Below are 20824 nucleotides of genomic sequence, written 5' to 3'. Positions count from 1 at the left end.
GACAAAGGCCATAAAGGAAAATTAATGGAACCCGATGGCTTTTTCTACATAAAAATTACACTTTGGCAAAGCGCAAAGCATTTATGTAAAAATAAAAGGCAGACATACATTGGGGAAAATAGTTCAACGTACATAAAAGGTAGCACATTAATTTTCTCAAAATATAGGAAGAGCTCTCTCAAATCAGTAGGAAAAAGAAAAAGTATCCTAGCAGGAAAATGGACTCGATAGGAGCAGGAATTTATAAACGAAGAAATAGAAAAGACAGAGAAGCACGTGGAAACCGGCAACAAAGGAGGAGATGGTGAAGAAAGCGAGCACAGCTTGTGGAAGAAACACAGTTTCGAGAAACTGGGAGCTCACATGTCTTACTCACAGATAGCTAGTAGCTGAGCGTCTGGCGTGAGGTAAACACGCTCACTAAAAGTTTGTTGAAGACACAGAGATGAAAACAGGATGGCCTGTCAAGGAGAAGGAACACTGAGGAAAAGTAGAGAAAATAAAACAATTTTCAGGTGTAAAGGGACCACTTAGGTCAATGTTCCTTATAGAGCCGGTTTTGCCAGCTAGAAATGATGTCATCAGAAGAACATCCTTTGGTGTTACCTCCCAAAAGCCTCCAGTGAGCGTCCACTCAGATAGGACCAGTCCCTGAGATCAAGTTCAAGCTTTAAACTTCTCTCTTCGGTACCTTCTGTCTGAACGTGCCCCTGTTCATTCCTCTTGTCATCACCCCAGGGACAATGATGACTTAGTCCTTTTCCAGCCTTCGGTTGTTGCCGCCAGATCTGGTCCCTCTCGGCATTAACAGTGCGGTTGACAAGAAGGCCAGCAGATTCTGGGTGAACCCGAATTCTGGTCTGCGCTGGGCGTCTCAGACTTGCCATCTGACTCTTCACACTGCCATTTTTTAAAGAATTTATTTATTTGACAGACAGAGATCACAAGTAGGCAGAGAAGCAGGCAGAGAGAGAGGGAAAAGTAGGCTCCCCACTGAGCAGAGAGCCCCATGCGGGGCTCGATCACAAGACCCTGGGATCCTGACCTAAGCTGAAGGCAGAGGCTTTAACCCACTGAGCCACCCAGGTGACCCAACACACCTCCATTTCTTTCTTTCTTTCTTTCTTTTTTTTTTTAAAGATTTTATTTATTTATTTGACAGACAGAGCTCATAGGTAGGCAGAGAGGCAGGCAGAGAGAGAGCGGGAGGCAGGCTTCCCGCTGAGCAGAGAGCCCGATGCGGGCCTTGATTCCAGAACCCTGGGATCATGACCTGATCCAAAAGCAGAGGCTTAACCCACTGAGCCACCCAGGCAGGGGCCCCACACTTCCATTTTTTAACTTACTAAGAAGACCCCATGTTTGGGCTGACAGCCTGAGCTCATGGGTGCTATTTGTCTTTGGGATTTATTCCCTCAGTGGAAAAATAAATCCTAATGAATCAGCCCTCTCTCTCCCCATGCCTAGCTAAAATACCATTGTGTGACAGACAGTATTTTCTAACATTTCCTCTGGCAGTTAAATTATTATACCAATTCTATTTGTGCCCTGAGCACCACAATGCTTTCTGAAATGAATTCCCTACTGGCTCTGGGCAAATGAAAGTTATGACTGCTTTTTAGAACTAATAATAATATCAAAATTAAATGTTTTTAAGAAAAGGGCTCAATGGAGCGCCCTCAAAGTATAGCTTATTACAGAGCACTGATTCTTCTAGATACAACCAAGAAGGTGCCTCTAAAAAAAGAATGAGGTATGAGCCGTATGTCTCCAAAGAATCTTTTAAAGAAATGGAAGGAGGGGAGAAGGAGGCCAGAATAGAAGGAAAGAAGGAAGAAGAGGGAAGAAAAGCTTCATTTTCTGTAGGGAGCTTTGGTTCCCTAAGTCTAGAGTTTATGTTCATAGCAAATACGAGGATGTTTGCCAGATGTTTCTAGGAGATTCTAGGTCATGCAAAGTGCATAAGGGTACCATAGTAACATAGTAACATACAGACTTAGGCTGCTGTAACAAGCACCATAGACTGGCTGACTGATAACCAATAGAAATTTTTTTTGTGCTGTTTTGGAGGTGGGATGTCTGAGGTCAGGCTGGGCTCTGGAGCTCCCTTCCGGTTTTCAGACTGCTAACTTCTCCTCCTGGTCTGTCTACCTCCCTGAAGCCCCACCTCCTAATACATCTCCCTGGGGAACAGGGTTTCAACATAGGAGTTTGCAAGTTCCTGAATGGTCAGTCCATAACACATAGGAAATTTCATGAGTTTATAGGGCAGATTTGTAGGCTGGGGAGAGTATGTTACCATATTACAACTAACAAATTTATTTCTTTTTTTAAATTTTTTATTTTTTATAAACATATAATATATTTTTATCCCCAGGGGTACAGGTCTGTGAATCACCAGGTTTACACACTTCACAGCACTCACCATAGCACATACCCTCCCCAATGTCCATAACCCCCCCTTCTCCCAACCCTCTCCCCAGCAACCCTCAGTTTGTCTTGTGAGATTAAGAGTCACTTATGGTTGTCTCCCTCCCAATCCCATCTTGTTTCATTTATTCTTCTCCTACCCCCTTAACCCCCCCATGTTGCATCTCCACCTCCTCATATCAGGGAGATCATGTGATAGTTGTCTTTCTCCGCTTGACTTATTTCGCTAAGCATGATACCCTCTAGTTCCATCCACGTCGTCGCAAATGGCAAGATTTTATTTCTTTTGATGGCTGCATACTATTCCATTGTGTATATATACCACATCTTCTTTATCCATTCATCTGTTGATGGACATCTAGGTTCTTTCCATAGTTTAGCTATTGTAGACATTGCTGCTATAAACATTTGGGTGCAGGTGCCCTTTGGATCACTACGTTTGTATCTTTAGGGTAAATACCCAGTAGTGCAATTTCTGGGTCATAGGGTAGTTCTATTTTCAACATTTTGAGGAACCTCCATGTTGTTTTCCAGAATGGTTGCACCATCTTGCATTCCCACCAACAGTGTAGGAGGGTTCCCCTTTCTCAGCATCCTCGCCAGCATCTGTCATTTCCTGACTTGTTAATTTTAGCCATTCTGACTGGTGTGAGGTGATATCTCATTGTGGTTTTGATTTGTATTTCCCTGATGCTGAGTGATATGGAGCACTTTTTCATGTGTCTGTTGGCCATCTGGATGTTTTTTTTGCAGAAATGTCTTTCATGTCTTCTGCCCATTTCTTGATTGGATTATTTGTTCTTTGGGTGTTGAGTTTGCTAAGTTCTTTATAGATTTTGGACACTAGCTCTTTATCTGATATGTCGTTTGCAAATATCTTCTCCCATTCTGTCAGTTGTCTTTTGATTTTGTTAACTGTTTCCTTTGCTGTGCAAAAACTTTTGATCTTGATGAAATCCCAATAGTTCATTTTTGCCCTTGCTTCCCTTGCCTTTGGCGATGTTCCTAGGAAGTTGTTGCTGCGGCTGAGGTCGAAGAGGTTGCTGCCTGTGTTCTCCTCAAGGATTTTGATGGATTCCTTTCTCACATTGAGGTCCTTCGTCCATTTTGAGTCTATTTTTGTGTGTGATGTAAGGAAATGGTCCAATTTCATTTTTCTGCATGTGGCCGTCCAATTTTCCCAGCACCATTTATTGAAAAGGCTGTCTTTTTTCCATTGGACATTCTTTCCTGCTTTGTCGAAGATTAGCTGACCATAGAGTTGAGGGTCTATTTCTGGGCTTTCTATTCTGTTCCATTGATCTATGTGTCTGTTTTTGTGTCAGTACCATGCTGTCTTGATGATGACAGCTTTGTATTAGAGCTTGAAGTCCAGAATTGTGATGCCACCAACTTTGGCTATTCGAGGTCTTTTCTGGTTCCATATAAATTTTAGGATTATTTATTCCATTTCTTTGAAAAAAAATGGATGGTATTTTGATAGGAATTGCATTAAATGTGTAGATTGCCTTAGGTAGCATAGATATTTTCACAATATTTATTCGTCCAATCCAGGAGCATGGAACATTTTTCCATTTCTTTGTGTCTTCCTCAGTTTCTTTCATGAGTACTTTATAGTTTCCTGAGTATAGATTCTTGGCCTTTTTGGTTAGGTTTATTCCTAGGAATCTTATAGTTTTGGGTGCAATTGTAAATGGGATTGACTCCTTAATTTCTCTTTCTTCTGTCTTGTTGTTGGTGTAGAGAAACGCAACTGATTTCTGTGCATTGGTTTTATATCCTGACACTTTACTGAATTCCTATACAAGTTCTAGCAGTTTTGGAGTGGAGTCTTTTGGGTTTTCCACATATAGTATCATGTCATCTACAAAGAGTGATAGTTTCACTTCTTCTTTGCCGATTTGGATGCCTTTAATTTCCTTTTGTTGTCTGATTGCTGAGGCTAGGACTTCAACACATTTATTTCTTAAGTCGTATATGATTTTCTATGCCCAGGCCATGCTCCATTCTCGCTGCTTCAGACATCTTAGTGAAATCGTAACAGATGAGAGAGCAACCAATATTCTGGATTTCTGGAAGCACTAGGATCCCACCAAGGGGCTATAGAGCTGCTGTGGGGAGGGGAGAGAGAGGGTGTTGAGAAGGCGGGCTGGGAACCTTCCAGGTCAAGCAGAAGAAGGGAGCCTTGTCCGAAGTGGGTACCATCTGCCACTCACCCACAGGAGCCTGACATCCCTCTCACCAGCAGCAAGCAATTTGAAAAGGCAGTCTGACTGACTTGTACTTCACCCAGATGCCCATCAAAATGAAGATTTTTTTTTCACAGCTCCTCAACAGGTCCCGGAGCTGGACCTTCTCGTTTATGCTGAAGGAGAAGCACCTGTGATCAGTTACCTGCCCAGTCTTGTAGTCACATTCTGCTTAACCATTTCTTCAGACTCTGGGGCAGGGCAGTTTTACTCCAGAAAGAACGTAATTGTTGGTGCTTTGCTTTGAAGGAGCAGTGTCCTGCTGTACAAGTTAAGAACCTTAGGAACAGGGCACCTGGGTGGCTCAGTGGGTTAAGCCGCTGCCTTCAGCTCAGGTCATGATCTCAGGGTCCTGGGATCGAGTCCCGCATCAGGCTCTCTGCTCAGCAGGGAGCCTGCTTCCTCCTCTCTCTCTGTCTGCCTCTCTGCCTACTTGTGATCTCTCTCTGTCAAATAAATAAATAATCTTAAAAAAAAAAAAAAAAGAACCTTAGGAACAGGGACACTTCCCCAAGAGAGGTAAATCAGATGATTTCCCCCCTTTCAAATGAGGGCAAAGTCAGAACTAATGACAGCACTAATTCCAGCCATCATACTAGCTCAGTGTTCACGAGGAGGAAAAGGGCTGGAGAAGGCATCAAACCCAGAACTGATTGCCCCCCACAACTCCACGTTCTCTCCCAGGAAAACAAAATTCGTCAGATTCCTCTGCGGGCGCTGACGTTCTTCTGATTTCCGCGAGGCTTATTTCTATTACCTTCTGAGCACGGAAATTATTGTGACTTGTCATAATGCAAATGATTTCCAGAATCCTTATGTCTCACACCCCGGTTTTTGGCTTTTATGGACAGGAGACCAATAATTCATTTTTTACCTGTAAGTGACTCATTGCTGAGGAGTCTAGAAACATCCCCCAGCTCAGAAATTACCTGAAAAATTGTTTAATCTTTACTACCTACGATACCATCTTTTGTCAAAGAGGCTGTGCTGTTAACAAAATGAGAGAGGAACGATAATCCGAAAAATAGCAAATCCCAGAGAAATCAGGACTCTTAAGAACCCTGAACATGTGTCCACGACAGTAACTGTTGCAGAAAAATACCACCACATACAGCAAAGATGTCATTTCTCTTCCACTGCCGGGCTGCTTTGAGAAGTGCTTTAAATCAGCCTGTGACGTTTTTGCCTTTGAGAAATGTTACAGATCGAAATGTTTTTCACATGATCTAGCATGTCACCTGCCTGGCCTATAGAAGGAGAGTCTTAGAGACACAAGGTGAGCGCTTCCCAGAATCCTGAGATGATAGAGTTTGTGCTCTGCACACCCGAGTCACAGAATACTGGAATCCATCTGTCCCTGGAGTTCATTTGGGCCACCCTATCCTCATTTTACCAACGGGAAACCCAGAATAAGTGGTGCATCACACACTTACATTATTACAAGTCTGGACTAGAACCCAGGCCTCTAACTAGCTAGCTCTGGGACTCCAAGCCAAGTTCTGTCATCTCTGTGTGCTTCAGCTTCTTGCATACAAGAGGGGGACATAATATTCGCGCTTTGCAAGGTCAGCATGAGGATTGAAGAAGTGAGTCTGTGCAAAGTGCAAAGCATGGCATCTGGCTTACAATGAGTGCTCCATGCTAAACCACCACCATCGCCCTCATCCGCTTACGTCACTGATCTGATGTCTCAAGGAGCTGGAGTAAACAGTCAAATGGCCTTGTTCTTAAGGACCCAGAGAACTCATGAATTGGCAGGTCATAGAATGAAGGAGGAAATTCCCCCAAATCAGCATTTCCATTGCTTTTCTCACCACCAGACGTGAAGGTAGGAACTGTTTAACTGCAAATAGGGTGCAGGTATCAAATTCCTAAAAGCAGGAAGTTCTTGCCAGCCCTCCTTTGGTCTACTACATCACTGAGCACTCCTGTCTTGAATGGAAAACTCCAGAACAGTGATTCTCCAGCTCTACGGTAATCATTGATATGCAGTCAGGGAACTCTCAAGCCCCAGAGATTCAGATCCAGTAGGGAAGGCTCAGGGGTCCGTATCTAACAAGCTCCTTGGGTATTCCTGGAACCAGTGATTCGGGTACTAGAGGCTGAAAGCACTGCCTGGAACATGGAATCTGGGTCTCTTTCTTTACCAAAGTGAGCTCCCAAGGCAGCAGGTGTTAATAAGCAAATGCCCGTGCAGAAAGCTGGGTTAGAACCAATGCCCCCCTCAGCCCTCCGTTGTGCTCCTGCATCTCCCTCCTCCCCCACAACCCAAATAATCCAAAACCTCATATTACAAAAATAAACCATGAGTGGCACCCACCTGGTTCCATCCCAGAAAATGGATTTGCTGGGAAGGAAGTGCCACTTTCTTCTCTTCATTGCCTTTGTCACCATAGGTAATGGAGGAAGTAGGAAGTCCTTGACTACTTTGGAAGTCCACCAGTCCAAAGGAAGGGGAACAGCTGTCTAGTCTGCTGCTGTTCTGGCCCCATAGCTATCCCAGAACTTCTGAAGACAGCTTATTCAAGTATAATGTATCATCTGAATGTTTTTGGCATCATATATTCATACCCCAAAGAAATGAAGGTTGCCTTTGCCTCTAGGATCCTGGAAGCATCATACCCTTCACTGGTTTTGATGGGGCCCTACTTTAGAATCTTACCCAAGCAGACATGACCTTTGTTTTCCATCCTCCCACGCCTGTGCTCTAACGCCAGCTAGTGGTATCTCTCTGAGTGGGGTCTGTGGTCCGTGTACCAGAATCACTATGGGACCTAATTTAGGATGCTGGATTTCTGGTCCCATTCTACCTCCTGATGGCAAGATCTGAAAATCTGTAGTCTTTAAAAAGCTTCTTTGGGAATATTCATGTGTACTAAAGTTCAAGAATTTTGTCCTAAGTGACCATGGTTTGCTTCTATCTTATTCACTCACCTTGCAGGGAATTCTCACACTGTAAATAAAGGTATGATCAGAACATCCATCTTCCCTGAAGCTTGGCAGCAGCCTTCCATCTCTCTCTTGTGTTTTTGCAGGTGACTCAAAAAGGGAGTTTATGGGGCACCTGGGTGGCTCAGTTGGTTAGGCATCTGTTTTTGGTTGGGTTCGTGATCTCAGGGTCCTGGGGTCGAGGCCCGTGTCAGGCTCCTTGCTCAGCAGGGAGTCTGCTTCTCCCTCTCCCTCTGCCTGTCTTCCCACTCATGCTCCCTCTCTCTTCCCTCAAATAAATAAATAAAATCTTTTTTAAAAAGGTAATAAAGAAAAGGAGTTTACTTGGGGTACCTGGGTGGCTCAGTCCATTAGGCATCTGACTCTTGATTTCGGCTGCAGCCCTGAGCTTAGGGTCTTGGAATCGAGCCCCACCTCAGGCTTCAAGCTCAGCGGGGACTCCCCTTAAGATTCTCTCTCCCTCTCCCTTTGCCCCTCCCCCAACTCACACTCTTGTGTATGCACTCTCTCTCTAGCAAATAAATTTAAAAAAGAAAGAAAGAAAGAAAGAAAGAAAGAAAGAAAGAAAGAAAGAAAGAAAGAAAGAAAGAAAAAAAGGAGTTTACTTGACTTGACAAACAACCTAGTGCAGGTTTCCTTCTTGTGTGTTGTTATAGTACTTTCTCTCCTAGACCAGGGTTGATGCTCCTGGAGGGCAGAAGCTATCTTCTAAACACCCACCCCTGCCCCACCCTGCCTACGTTCTGGGCACAATGCCTACAACCTCATAAGTTTATTGCCTGATTTGAATGTCATGTCAACACTTGCCTCCAACGGCTCTCTCTTCAACATCTACAAATGATCCAAGAGGAAGTAAGTTCTGATGGTGAACGCTTGACCCTCATAAGCCCTTGTCTTCAAGCGTTTTCTTGAGAAGACTCATAAAACTTCATCCATGCTTCTCACAGCCTGTGAAATACAGATGGCCGCCCTATGTCTTCCAGCAGCATGCACACCTCTCCCTCCGTACCTCCTGTACAGGCGTCCAAAGGGACCGATTTGTCCCAGTTTCTTGTTACACCAAGTTTCTATTAAGGGCCACCCCCATCACCACTCTGGCACTCCATGAAGTGTTTTCATTTCTTTTTTTTAATTCCTAGCATGCAGTACTTTCTCTAAAGGGACAGAGTCCAGTCTTCTCCCCATTTTAGCTAAGTTGCTAAACTGGGAGTTTTCCAGTGGTGGTTTTTGAAGAAAGAACCAGATCCAAGGAGAGACATTCTTAGCTTGATTTTAATTATTGGTAGGAACTGCTTTTTTTTTTTTTTTTAAGTTTGTATCAGGGAAATTATGGTGAACACAAACGTGGTATGGTGTGAAACCCCATCAAGCCAAAATGAAATTCTGTTTGTTGGCAGAATTCTGTCTTGTGGAACTCAACAAACAGTGTTTGGGATGGGAGGGCAGTGACTTTTAAAAGTTGTGGAAGGTCTTGAAGTAGGATTTTGAGTGATTAGCTTGTACCTTTTCCTTTGATTTACCAGGATACAGGGGTTAGTCAAGTGTGAGGTGAATGGAAATTGCTTAATTTTCACAGAACAAATGTGTCAGTATCTGGTGCATGGCCAGAACTTCCAGTTAAGGGTTCAAACCCTGGTTTGTCAAATGAAGATTTTCACATGGTGTTACCATGAGTACTTTCTGGTCTTACATTGTTTGAGTGGTCACTTACCATAAGACACTTCATTATAAACAGGTAAGTGTACTTTTGTGTAAACTAACTTCAACTTATATCCTAGAGGCAGTTAACCATCAATGACTGTGTCTACTCTGTAATCTACTTTCAAGAGGTCACTGTTAAGCACTATAAATGTTGTTACCAAAATCTACTCTGTAGAGGATAGTGGCTAGCATAAGAAATGTTAGAAATAGGGGCTCCTGGGTGGCTCAGTGGGTTAAAGTCTCTGCCTTCAGCTCAGGTCATGGTCTCAGGGTCCTGGGATCAAGACCCACATTGGGCTCTCTGCTCAGCAGGGAGCCTGCTTCCCCACCTCTCTCTGCCTGCCTCTCTGACTACTTGTGATCTTTCTCTCTGTCAAAATAAATAAATAAAATCTTAAAAAAAAAAAGATATGTTAGAAATAACTCATTGGAGGAATGAGTGCTGTGCAAGATAAGGTTGGCCAAAGGTCATGTGAACAAATGCCCTTGCTTAGATGGGGCAGTAAATTCACTGAGCAAATTGGAAACCCACCGGGGGCCTAGAGATTCACTGTTCTGTGTCACCTAGAATTCAACAACAAAAAAAGGAAATGGGCGAAGCAGTTGAACAGTCATGCTACAGAGGATGCCCACATGACCACAAAATCTATGAGAAGATCCTTAACTTAATAGGCATTAAGGAAATGCTATTTAAGACCACTGTGTACCCACCAGAATAGTTAAAATGAATACTGGCAAGAATATGAAGGAGCTGGGACTCTCATACTTTGATGGGGGTGGGGTAAATCAGAGCATCCACGTTGCTGAACATATAATATCGTATGAGTCCTCACTTCCACTGCTGGTATGGGTATCCAAGAGAAATATGTATGTGTGTTCACCAGAAGACATGCACCAGAGTATTCATAGAAACACAATTCCTAATAGCCCCAAGATGGAAATGACCTAAATATGTATCAGCAGTAGAATGCCTTCTTCATCCCACCCTTCCAGTGCCTTCGGCTGGTGTCTGTTTCTTAATATCACACAGGCTCAAGAATTTGCTTGATTTACAAGTGGAATTTCCATTAAATTCAAAACTCCTTGCAGACCTCCTCTTGATACTCTTTAAAATCCCTTATACTCAATTATCAATGAAGCATGAAGGGATGTGCTGGAACAACCCAGAAATGGTGGGGAGAACATGCCTGGTGAAAAAATTGCAAGCCCAAGAGAGAAGATGTTTCATTATTCATTGCTATGTAGTCAACTGCCCCAAATGAGTGGCTTAAACAAGAATCATGGACATATCTCACAATTCTGTGGATATGCTGGGTTCAGCTGGTAGTTCTCTGGCTCCTCGAGGTACCAGCTGGTATATCTCACGTTTGACCGGGGCTGGAATGCCCAAGATGGATTTACCGAGTATCTGAGGAGGCTGGAAGGGGGCTGGAACTCTTTCTCCAGCTAAATGGTCACACTTTGCATACAGTGACTCAGGGGTCCAGAGAGAGAAAGATAAAATTCCTAGGCTCCTTACTGTCTAAGCCTAGAACTAATGCAGCATGACTTCTGCAACATATGATTGGTCAGAGCAACTCTCAAGGTCATCCAGGATTTAAGGGGAAGAGAAATAGGCTTTATCTCTTACAGGGATGGGAGCAGTTTGCTCAGAATCATCTTTGAAAAACAATTTACCACAGGCAACAAGAGTAAGGGAGGGCAATATGGATGGGGAACCTGGATTCAAGCCAAGCCTCCACCCCTCAAGATTACCTGGCTTTTCAGTGCCTCTGTTTCCCTCCTCCCCCGATAACATAGACAGCTTGGACTAGAAAGCTGTGACATTCCTCTCGGCTCTACAAGTTGTGGTTCCACAATCCACATAAAGACTATGCCTGGTAAGATCTTCAAGTATTCCATCATTGGTGCCCCAAACCCTGCCTCCATGCCCCCCATAAAAATAATCCATAGAGTCTCTCTTTTTTTTTTTAAGATTTATTTATTTATTTTAGAGCAGGAGAGCGCTGTGAGTGGGAGGAGAGGAAGGGGGAGTGGGAGAAGGAGCAGAGAAGCAGACTCCCCGCTGAGCAGGGATCCTGAGATCATTACCTGAGCCCAAACTGACTGAGCCACCCAGGTGGCCCACTGTGGGGTCTGTTTTTGCCCATTTTCCATCCCAATTAAAACTTGAAGGTCTTGTTTAAAAACACCCACAGAGGGGCGCCTGGGTGGCTCAGTGGGTTAAAGCCTCTGCCTTCGGCTCAGGTCATGATCCCAGGGTCCTGGGAACGAGCCCCACACTGGGCTTGGCAGGGAGCCTGCATCCCTCTCTCTCTCTGTCTGCCTCTCTGCCTACTTGTGATCTTTCTCTCTCAAATAAATAAATAAATCTTTTTTTTTTTTTAAAGAGGTTTAAAACTTCCAAATCAAAAGAGGATGAAAAGTTTATGCAAGGCAAATTTCAATTTCTTAGTGTGTTGAGAAGAATGAATCAAGAGGGATAATTGTTTTGGGGAGGTGTTTGCCTGCCATTTGAGGAAACCTTCCAGAATATGTTAACACATTTTTCTCACTTAAAAGTAATGAAAGATGGGCGCCTGGGTGGCTCAGTGGGTTAAGCCGCTGCCTTCGGCTCAGGTCATGATCTCAGGGTCCTGGGATCGAGTCCCGCATCGGGCTCTCTGCTCAGCGGGGAGCCTGCTTCCTCCTCTCTCTCTGCCTGCCTCTCTGCCTACTTGTGATTTCTCTCTGTCGAATAAATAAATAAAATCTTAAAAAAAAAAGTAATGAAAGAAAGAAAGAAAAATAAATAAATAAATAAATAAAAGGAATGAAAGATATAAAGCATTACAAAAAATAAAATCACCCAAATTGTCACCACACAGAAACAACCTGATTAAAAATTTTGTCTCTTTCCCTTTATGTTGTTTTTTTCTGTATATGTTTGTGGCAGAACTTGGTTCTGGGGTCTATATCTTTCCCTAGAAACTCCAGTAAACCCTGACCAGGTAATTGGTTTGAGAAGAGGGCTTATACTAATTAATGATGTATAATGGGAATTTTGCCAGGAACTTTCTGGGAAGGATTCTCTGCTCTTAGAAAGACCTACACAAGGCAGGAACATATTTTCTGGCTTTGGACATTAGTGTGTGAAGAGTTAATGCCCAAAGTTGTTGACATGGGGAGGAACTAGTCCAACCTGTTGACAGGGCCAGAGCCAGAAAGGTGAAATGGTTTGGGTTCATAGATCATTTGGAAAGCCATCTGACTAGCCACCCAATTACTCCCTGGAGCTTCCCTACCTCCAAGTTTCATGTTCTGAGAGATCATTTATATCCTCTTCCTGTTTAAGTCACCTCTATTTATGATTTGCTATTACTGGAAACCAAAAACAATATCTTCACTGCTACCATGTATATAGAGTTGCAGAAATGCATTTGAGAAAGTTTATTCCTTCACCCAACAAATAGTTTACAGGGATGCCCCACGCACTAGGCTTGAGTCACTCCGCACACACACTTTGATTCTGCATTTCTCCACTTTACATTTTCTCTAGTCATTAAAAACTCTCTGAATATGTCATTTTAATGACTTCATTTTAATGGCTACTTTATTTAGTCATTTCCCTACTACCTGACATTTCAGTTGCTGAGGATTTTCATTATTAATAACAAAGATATGGTGAACATCAGTGTACATAATGAGTCATATTTCTGATATTTTGGGGGGACATATTTCTAAAAACAACCAAAAAAAAAAAACCAGAAAAAGATACAAAGGTTTTTAAGATGACTGAGACATTCCTAAATTGCTTTCAAGACAGTTTATGCTAATTTCTATGTCTCTGTACAGCGTTTGAGATTTTCTGCTGCATCTGAGGGCACTTATAATAGACATTTTAAAAAACATGTTTCTGGGGTTGCCCAGGTGGCTCAGTCTGGTCATGATCTCAGGGTCCTGGGATCAAGCCCCATGTTGGGCTCCCTGCTCAGTGGGGACTCTGCTTCTCCCTCTCCCAAATAAAAAAATAAAATAAAATAATTTTTAAAAATGTTTCTAGAAAGAATTGTGACTGAAGTCTATAGGACGCTTTTACCCAACAAATCAATGGCATAAAAAATGGGAGGGAATGAAAGGCTGTCAATGAGTAAAGGAAACTTAAAATATATGAAGCTTGGACCTTGCCGGTGTCCTGATTCATAAAGATCTGTAAAAAGATATTTTTGAGAAATTTGAATATGGCCTAGGTATTACTGGGTTTTAAGAAATTAGTGTTAATTTTATTAGGTGTAGTAGTGTGGTTATGTTGGGAAAATAAAGTTCTTATCTGTTACAGACCCATCCTTATTTTTTACATTTATTTTTCAAGCCCCAGCATGGGACTTGAACTCACAACCCTGAGATCAAGACCTGAGCTGAGATCAAGAGTCAGATGCTTAACTAAGTGAGCTACCCAGATGCCCCAGTGCATCCTTCTTAATGGATGAAATGGTGTGATATCTGGGATTTACTTTCAAATATTCCAGCAAATCAAGAAGATGGTGTGGGATAGGAGAACCAGGATTGGCAAAATGTTAACAATTGTTGGAAGTAGGAAATGAGGGTTTATTATAGTATTCTCTCTACCTGTTGTATGTTTGAAAAGAACATCATGCAGAGCTTTTCAGTGTTTTACCTTGGTTAATTTTTTTTTTTTTTAATGTTGGTCAACAGAATAGACATAACATGCTAGGAGACTACAGGTCTGCTCTCCTCTCTTTGTGGTTTAAATGAAAAGCTCTATTGGGGTTGACTAGGACCATGGCAGTCTCTAGCTGCTTCCTTCCTGGCCCCAAAGACACCAAGGAGCCTGGTTTGGTCCCAGGAGCTCCCCCAGGGGTCACATTGAAACAGACCTGAAATGGTTCAAGGGAGCCAGAATGAAGTGGACTGCCAGGCAAGCTTCCTTGGAGTCCTTGGACTCCAAACCAAACTCATGAGCCCTTGGTCCTCAGTCAGCTAGCTCAGGCACTCCTAGACTCAGGGGTTGGACACAAATCAGATGACCTCAGGCTTGAAGCACAGAGAATAAATTATATACTGAAAATCACCACCTGTGACAATCAGTTTCATTTGTGTGCCTGTGAAACACGCGGAGACCGAAATGCATGGGGTGTAGCACATTTTTAAAACTGACTTAATTACATCACTTGTTGGGAGAGGCACACATACATTCAGAAACATGTGTTTTAGTAAATGAAAATTGTAGGGTTTCAATATCTGATGCAAGCCAATCGCCTGATTTGGGTACTGGATTTGGCAGCCGCTGTGGTCTGGTGTCTATGTAAAGCATGAAATATAGACGCTTGGTTAATTTCCCTCCCTCAATTCTCTTGATGCTACACCTGACAGTGGCTGGCACTCACTCAGCACAGTCAGGTGGAAAGAGCACAAGAGTGAGAGACAAACCTAGGTTCTAATTCTGACTTTCCACCTTTAGGCAAGTTACTTAGCTTCTGTAGTCTTCTCATCTGTCAAATGACAGCAAGGAGACAGTGATACTCGGCAGAGAGCAGACCTTTGGTGATGCTTGTGTCTTTTTCCCCCAAGAGGGACCTGGAAGGTTCTTATTTCCTGTTCCAGGCATCCCTAATGTTCAGTGTTATGGTGATCAAAAAAGGGAAGGCTTTCTATGAAAAAATCCTGTGTTATGAGCTTCCACACTTTTAATCTTTGAGAGCAGTAGATGCTGTAGAAACCCTTCTCCCTGCAGACCATACGAGGCTGCCTCCCAGTGCTTCCCCCGCACTCCCACGTAGGCCGTTTGCTGTCGTTTTGCTGATTGAAAAAATGGCGGCTCCCAGTTCAATATGGTAGGTGTTCAAAACTCGTGGCCTCTCTGTTCTTTAATCAAATTGAATGCTTTAAAACCAAATAAACAAGACAGAATCTAGAAATTTTAAATCCCTGGAACATGTCCCCACATCACCTAGATGTGTCATTCATTGGAAGTCCATTGACCAAGCTTGTCAGTTGGCTTTGGTCATGAACCGGTACGTCACTCATGCCAAGTGAGGTGACTTTCGGGCTGCTGAAGCCAGATAACTCTGTCATGCCTTTATTTTGGCCCTTGACTTTTCTATTCCTTGCTTTGTAGATATCAGTTTGTTTGTCCTAGCCTGGATGTGAGGTTCCTTGAGGTCAAGGACCTTGTCCGGCTAATCATTGTATGGCCCAAAACACTTAGTGCTGGCCCTTGAACTTCACAGGTGCTTAATAAATTACTGTTGTCAACTTTGGCTGAGAGCTATACCTAACTTCCCTACTCTCCCAGACTAAAATTATTAAGTTACCTCTAGGATCAGAAAGGAATATTTTGGAGAAGCAAACATTTGCCCATTTAAATCTTGTGCCACATGAGAAAGCTCTCCTCTGATTGTTGACAGGAACCTCCCTCTCCCCCTCCCTTGCTGTTTCTGGCTTTCCCCATTTTCAATGCCTTTATTCAGTTCCTGGAATATTGTTGGGTCAATAAAAGGCCCTGGATAAAAGTTTCTCTTTTTTTTCCTGCTTGTTGCCTCAGTTTTGCCTCCACTGATAAAAGTTGTGAGACCCATCTGGCCTTATGGCTTTGGGGCAAGGGCTCTATCCTTCATATTTCATTTCTTAGTCCAGAAAGATTTGCAAGTTTCACTGCTTCACTGAGCCAGAGGAGGTGTCCCAACATCCGAGGATAACCAGGAAGTAATTACTCGACACCTTAGTTCTCCTCAGTGTTCTTTGGCCTGGGAGAGAAAGACATTGCTCTCAGCTCAGTCATTAAACTCAGTCAGTTTTTTCTAAATTCTCCACTCTTACAACCACCTTGTTACAACTTGAGCTTGAGGATAAGAATGAAAGATACTAATCAGAGAGAACACAGCAAAGACAGAAGTATTTCTTTTTTTTAAAGATTTATTTATTTATTTGAGAGAGGCAGGGGAGTGGGGTGGGAGCAGAGGGAGAGGGAGAGAGAGAATCTCAAGCCGGCTCCACACTGACCATGCAGCCCAACACAGGGCTTGATCTCACCACCCTGAGATCACAACCTGAGCTGAAACCAAGAGTCAGATGTTCAACCAACAGAGCCCCCCAGATGCCCCAAGACAAAATATTTCTTTACATAATGAAGATACCTAATAAGTGAAACCTGCAGTGCCAACAGTTGCAGGGCGAGTTCCCAGGGAAGAGGTGAGGCTCTACTCTTCTCTCTACCATTAGGGTCCATAACCATAACTTCCAATGGAAGTATCTCTAGCCCCTCGCTCCTTCCTTACCACATCATCCTGTCCCATCCAGCTAAAAAGCTAGATTCACCATCTTCCTCCAGTCTTCTGGTTATAGGCTGTTAACAGGGTCTACTCGTGTAGACCCTTCTGGGTTGTGGAAGGAAAATCAAATTGAATTGAAAAACCAGATGGTAACACAGTATGTATAGCTAGGTGTTTGGGAAGGGTGACCCCTTGGCTCTCTGCCCAAGGACAGCAGGAGGTCATGACCCCAGAAAGCCCCCACACAGCAAGGTTTGACCTGACCACTTCCCAGCATGCACTGGGAAGCAGCCATGGGCAGCTGTTGCAACGAAGTAAAGTTTTGGCTTGGGGACAAGTAGGTTGTCATCAGGAAAGAGGATAAGGTTGAGTCCACAAGATCCCAGTGATGGGGCCCAAGTTAGGAACCTGAACTTGATAATAAAGAAAAAATGGAAACAAGAAGGTTTGGTTTGAATGAAAGGCTGAACCCAGGGAGGCAAGCTCAGTACTTATTTTTTGAATGGCATTTGTATTCAGAGTCTTTGATGCCCGTCCCCTCAAACAGATCAGACTTCTTGTGGTTACAGAATCATTTGCTTAGAAGGATTCCATGTTCCTCGGGGTGAGCTGACCCCAAGCACCACTCAGTGAGAAACACCGAGTGAATCACTGCTCTTCTCTTTTTCTTGGTGTTCTTAGTGATGCCTATTGTCCTGGAGGTGGTATTCTTAGCAACATGTCTGTGTGCATGGGTAGAAAGGTCAAGAAGGTAGAAATTGTGAGCAGTAAGAGGTAAAGGCAAGAGAGATGTTTTCTATTTGATCAAACCATAAAAATCAACACCTTAGTGTTCACTCCCAAAATAGAAGGTATATGTTTGAAGAATTTTGTTCAAAAGATGAGAACATCTTGAACAAATTTCTCATTTCTACAGATGCTAGGATTGGCTGTTTCTCCACCTCGAACGCTACTATCACCACCACCACCACTACACACACACACACACACACCCCTCTCCTTGCCTGCCTAACTCCTCTGTAGCTTTCAAGTATCCCTGCTTAGTCTTTCTAGAACCTCAAGTCTGAGAAGGGTTCCACTCTTGGCTGCTGCCATAGGACACTGTACTTCCTCCAGCACAACACCTACACAGTGTAGTAATCACCTCACCAGGCTAGAGCTCCATGAAGGCAGGGACCAGATCTGGCTTTTCTACAGTTCAATCCCTAGTTCCTGGAATGGCACCGAATAAGTATTTATGCAATAAATGAATTTTGATGAGTCTCTGTGTAAGCCGATTTTCTGTATGAACCTTTGTCTGAACGGTGTCCACTGAGTATCGTTGTTCGGGTTGTGTACGGTATAGGACATCTAGCTGAGTCCAGAGGGGAGGCTTGAAATCCAGCTCACATTTTCATCACCCAGACATTTTTTTTGCTGCCTGTATCCACCTGGAGGAAGATGTGCCTTTTTCTGATTTACACAGTGGCCCCATACAAGCTTTCAACAGCGCAGCTCTGAACAACACTGAGTGTCTTCAAAAGGAAATGAGAGCTCTCCCCTTTGTTCCTAGAAAGGCTAGGAGTGAGTACTTTATGTAGCTGTTTCTTCAGGTCCTTTGCCGACCATGACAGCTAAGACCCTGACTGCGTTCCCTCACTCTTCTCTCCTCTGATTTTTGTCTCCTGCAGGGTTTGGGATGACAACTCCAGCGACAGTAGGAGGAAAAATCTTTCTGATCTTTTATGGTCTCATTGGGTGTGCAAGCACCATCTTGTTCTTCAACCTCTTCCTGGAGCGCCTCATCACCGTCATCGCCTACATCATGAAGTCATGCCACCAGCGGCAGCTCCAGAGGCGAGGGGCCCTGCCCCCGGACAGCCTGAAGAACTCCAGCAGGAGCGAGGCAGATAGCTTGGCCGGCTGGAAGCCCTCCGTGTACTATGTGATGCTGATCCTCTGCGTGGCCTCCCTCCTCATCTCCTGCTGTGCCTCAGCCATGTACACCTCCATCGAAGGCTGGAGCTACTTCGACTCACTCTACTTTTGCTTTGTGGCCTTCAGCACCATTGGCTTCGGAGACTTTGTCAGCAGCCAGAACGCCCAGTATGACAGCCAAGATCTCTACCGCTTCGCCAACTTCATGTTCATCCTCATGGGCGTCTGCTGCATCTACTCCTTGTTCAATGTCATCTCCATCATCATCAAACAGTCTGTGAACTGGATCCTGAGGAAAATGGATGGGGGGTGCTGTCAACAATGCCAGAGGAAACTCCTCCCATCACGGAGGAATGTGGTCATGCCAGGCAATGTCCAGAACAGGTGCAACATCTCCATAGACACGGACGGGGTGATGGACAGCGACACAGATGGGCGGCGACTCTCAGGGGAGATGATCTCCATGAAGGACTTCTTGGCCGCCAACAAGGTCTCGCTGGCCATCCTCCAGAAGCAGCTGTCGGAGACAGCCAACGGCTGCCCCCCCCAGGCCAGCGTGCTGTCCCGGGACAACGAGTTCTCAGGCGGGGTGGGGGCCTTTGCGATCATGAACAACAGGCTGGCAGAGACCAGTGGGGACAGGTAGGAGAGAGGACTGGACACTGGGCGTGGGGACCGGGAGAGTGGACATACTGGAGCTGTCCCATCACCCTCTGAAGACCCAGCCATAGAAAGCTTTTCTCCTCTAAGGTCTAAATCGGTCCTAAGAATGAATCACCAAAGCAGCCCAAGACCTTGGCCCTGTTCCTTTACCCATATGCCTCCAGGATTTGAACTGCCAAAGGGAGGGAGGGTTTAAGTAAGCCTCTGTTTCCTGCTGCTCTGTTCTTCATTTGGAAATAAAAATCCCAAACGAAGGTTATCCCGTTCCTATGGAGTCCTGATTCTGTGAAACCAGATTCTCCACCCTTCCCTGCCCCTTCGAACTAGTGGGGGGAATGTCTCACCTGACATCTGGGCCCTGGGCTTCCTTCAGAACAGATTCGTCCCCAGTGGCACAGATAGGGAAGTCACCTGTTCTATTCACTGTGTCTGCTTCTCTGCTTTTTGCTTTTCCTTTCTTTTATTGTTAAAATCTTAATGCCGGGGGCACCTGGGTGGCTCAGTGGGTTAAGCCTCTGCCTTCAGCTCAGGTCATGATCCCAGGGTCCTGGGATCGAGCCCCACATCGCGCTCTCTGCTCTGCAGGGAGCCTGCTTCCTCCTCTCTCTCTGCCTGCCTCTCTGCCTACTTGTGATCTCTGTCAGATAAAGAAAAAATCTTTAAAAAAAAAAAAAAAGATCTTAATGCTGGGCTAAGGTGTCTGTGGGACCTCCGTGTGGTAAGAAAATGGAATTCAGCTTCAGACCTTGAAACTGTAGCCAAGTAGTGGAGAGACGCACTATTGTAATGAAAGAATATAGCTTACTGCTCTCCCTCCAAATGGTCGCAGAGACCCTGTCATTTTTTTTTTTTTTTTTTTTTAACCAGGGCTTGGGGCCTATTGCAGAGATAATGGCTGACTATTTACTAGAACTGAAATTGAATAAATCCTCGCTTTATTAACTAAGATGACATGAGTGCTCCTTATGGACGGTGGGGCTTAGGGACAGGGAGTATCTAATTAAACGGGCATTTATTGTGCGCAGAGAAAAAGGAAACACCAAGAAATTAATGCTTAGGGATACGAGCATCATCTTGACTTCTCGGCTGGAGAAACATTCTAGGCCAGATAAGAAAATTTGGCTTCTCCTGTCCTTTGTTTCGGTTCTGCCTTCTGGGATTGTAACAAGTCTAGTTACATAACCTCCGGAGCCAGTCAAATGTCCATGCTGGGAACAAAGGCTGTTGATCTTCATAAATTCAGGAGAGAACCTTTTGAGGTTTGGGAGCAACGTTAATAAGAGGTAGTTGTTGATTTTATAAGATAAGGATGGTACACGCAGCTATTTTAGAAATGAAAAAGGTCGGGCCTCAGGAGAAAAGCAAGCAGAGAACTACGTCTAATGAAACCGAGATAAGCAGAAAGCATTAGAGCCAGGAGGACCTTGGGAAGCATCCCATACAACTTTCTTGTGTTTTAGACACAAGAACTCTGAACTCTTCAGGCTGCCAGCGAACACCTAGGGGAACCCAAGTGTCCCGACGGGGACATCCAGGCTCGTCACCCATGTTTCACACAACTTCAGAGCCCTCCTCTGCTCTGTCTTCGGCTGAGCTGCCTTTCCTTCCAGCTGGCAAACCTAAATATTTTCTTTACAATGCCAA

The 20824-nt window shown here is 44.2% G+C and overlaps 1 protein-coding gene across 1 annotated transcript in view; it reads left to right on the top strand.

Moving 5' to 3' along the window:
* KCNK13 (potassium two pore domain channel subfamily K member 13) overlaps positions 1–19648 on the top strand; it is a 105500-nt gene extending 85852 nt beyond the window's left edge. The window contains exon 2 of the mRNA XM_004739067.3: positions 18271–19648. Coding sequence (XP_004739124.1) covers positions 18271–19163 — 893 coding nt within the window. The 3' untranslated portion in view covers positions 19164–19648. The remainder of the gene's footprint in view (positions 1–18270) is intronic.
* Positions 19649–20824: the final 1176 nt, after the last annotated feature.

This window comes from Mustela putorius, unplaced genomic scaffold (genome assembly GCF_011764305.1).
Source record: "Mustela putorius furo isolate JIRA1106 unplaced genomic scaffold, ASM1176430v1.1 tig00000129_pilon_pilon_pilon, whole genome shotgun sequence".
Classification (NCBI taxonomy): domain Eukaryota; kingdom Metazoa; phylum Chordata; class Mammalia; order Carnivora; family Mustelidae; genus Mustela; species Mustela putorius.
Note: the sequence above shows the minus strand (reverse complement) of the source record. Positions and strands in the feature narration are given on the sequence as shown.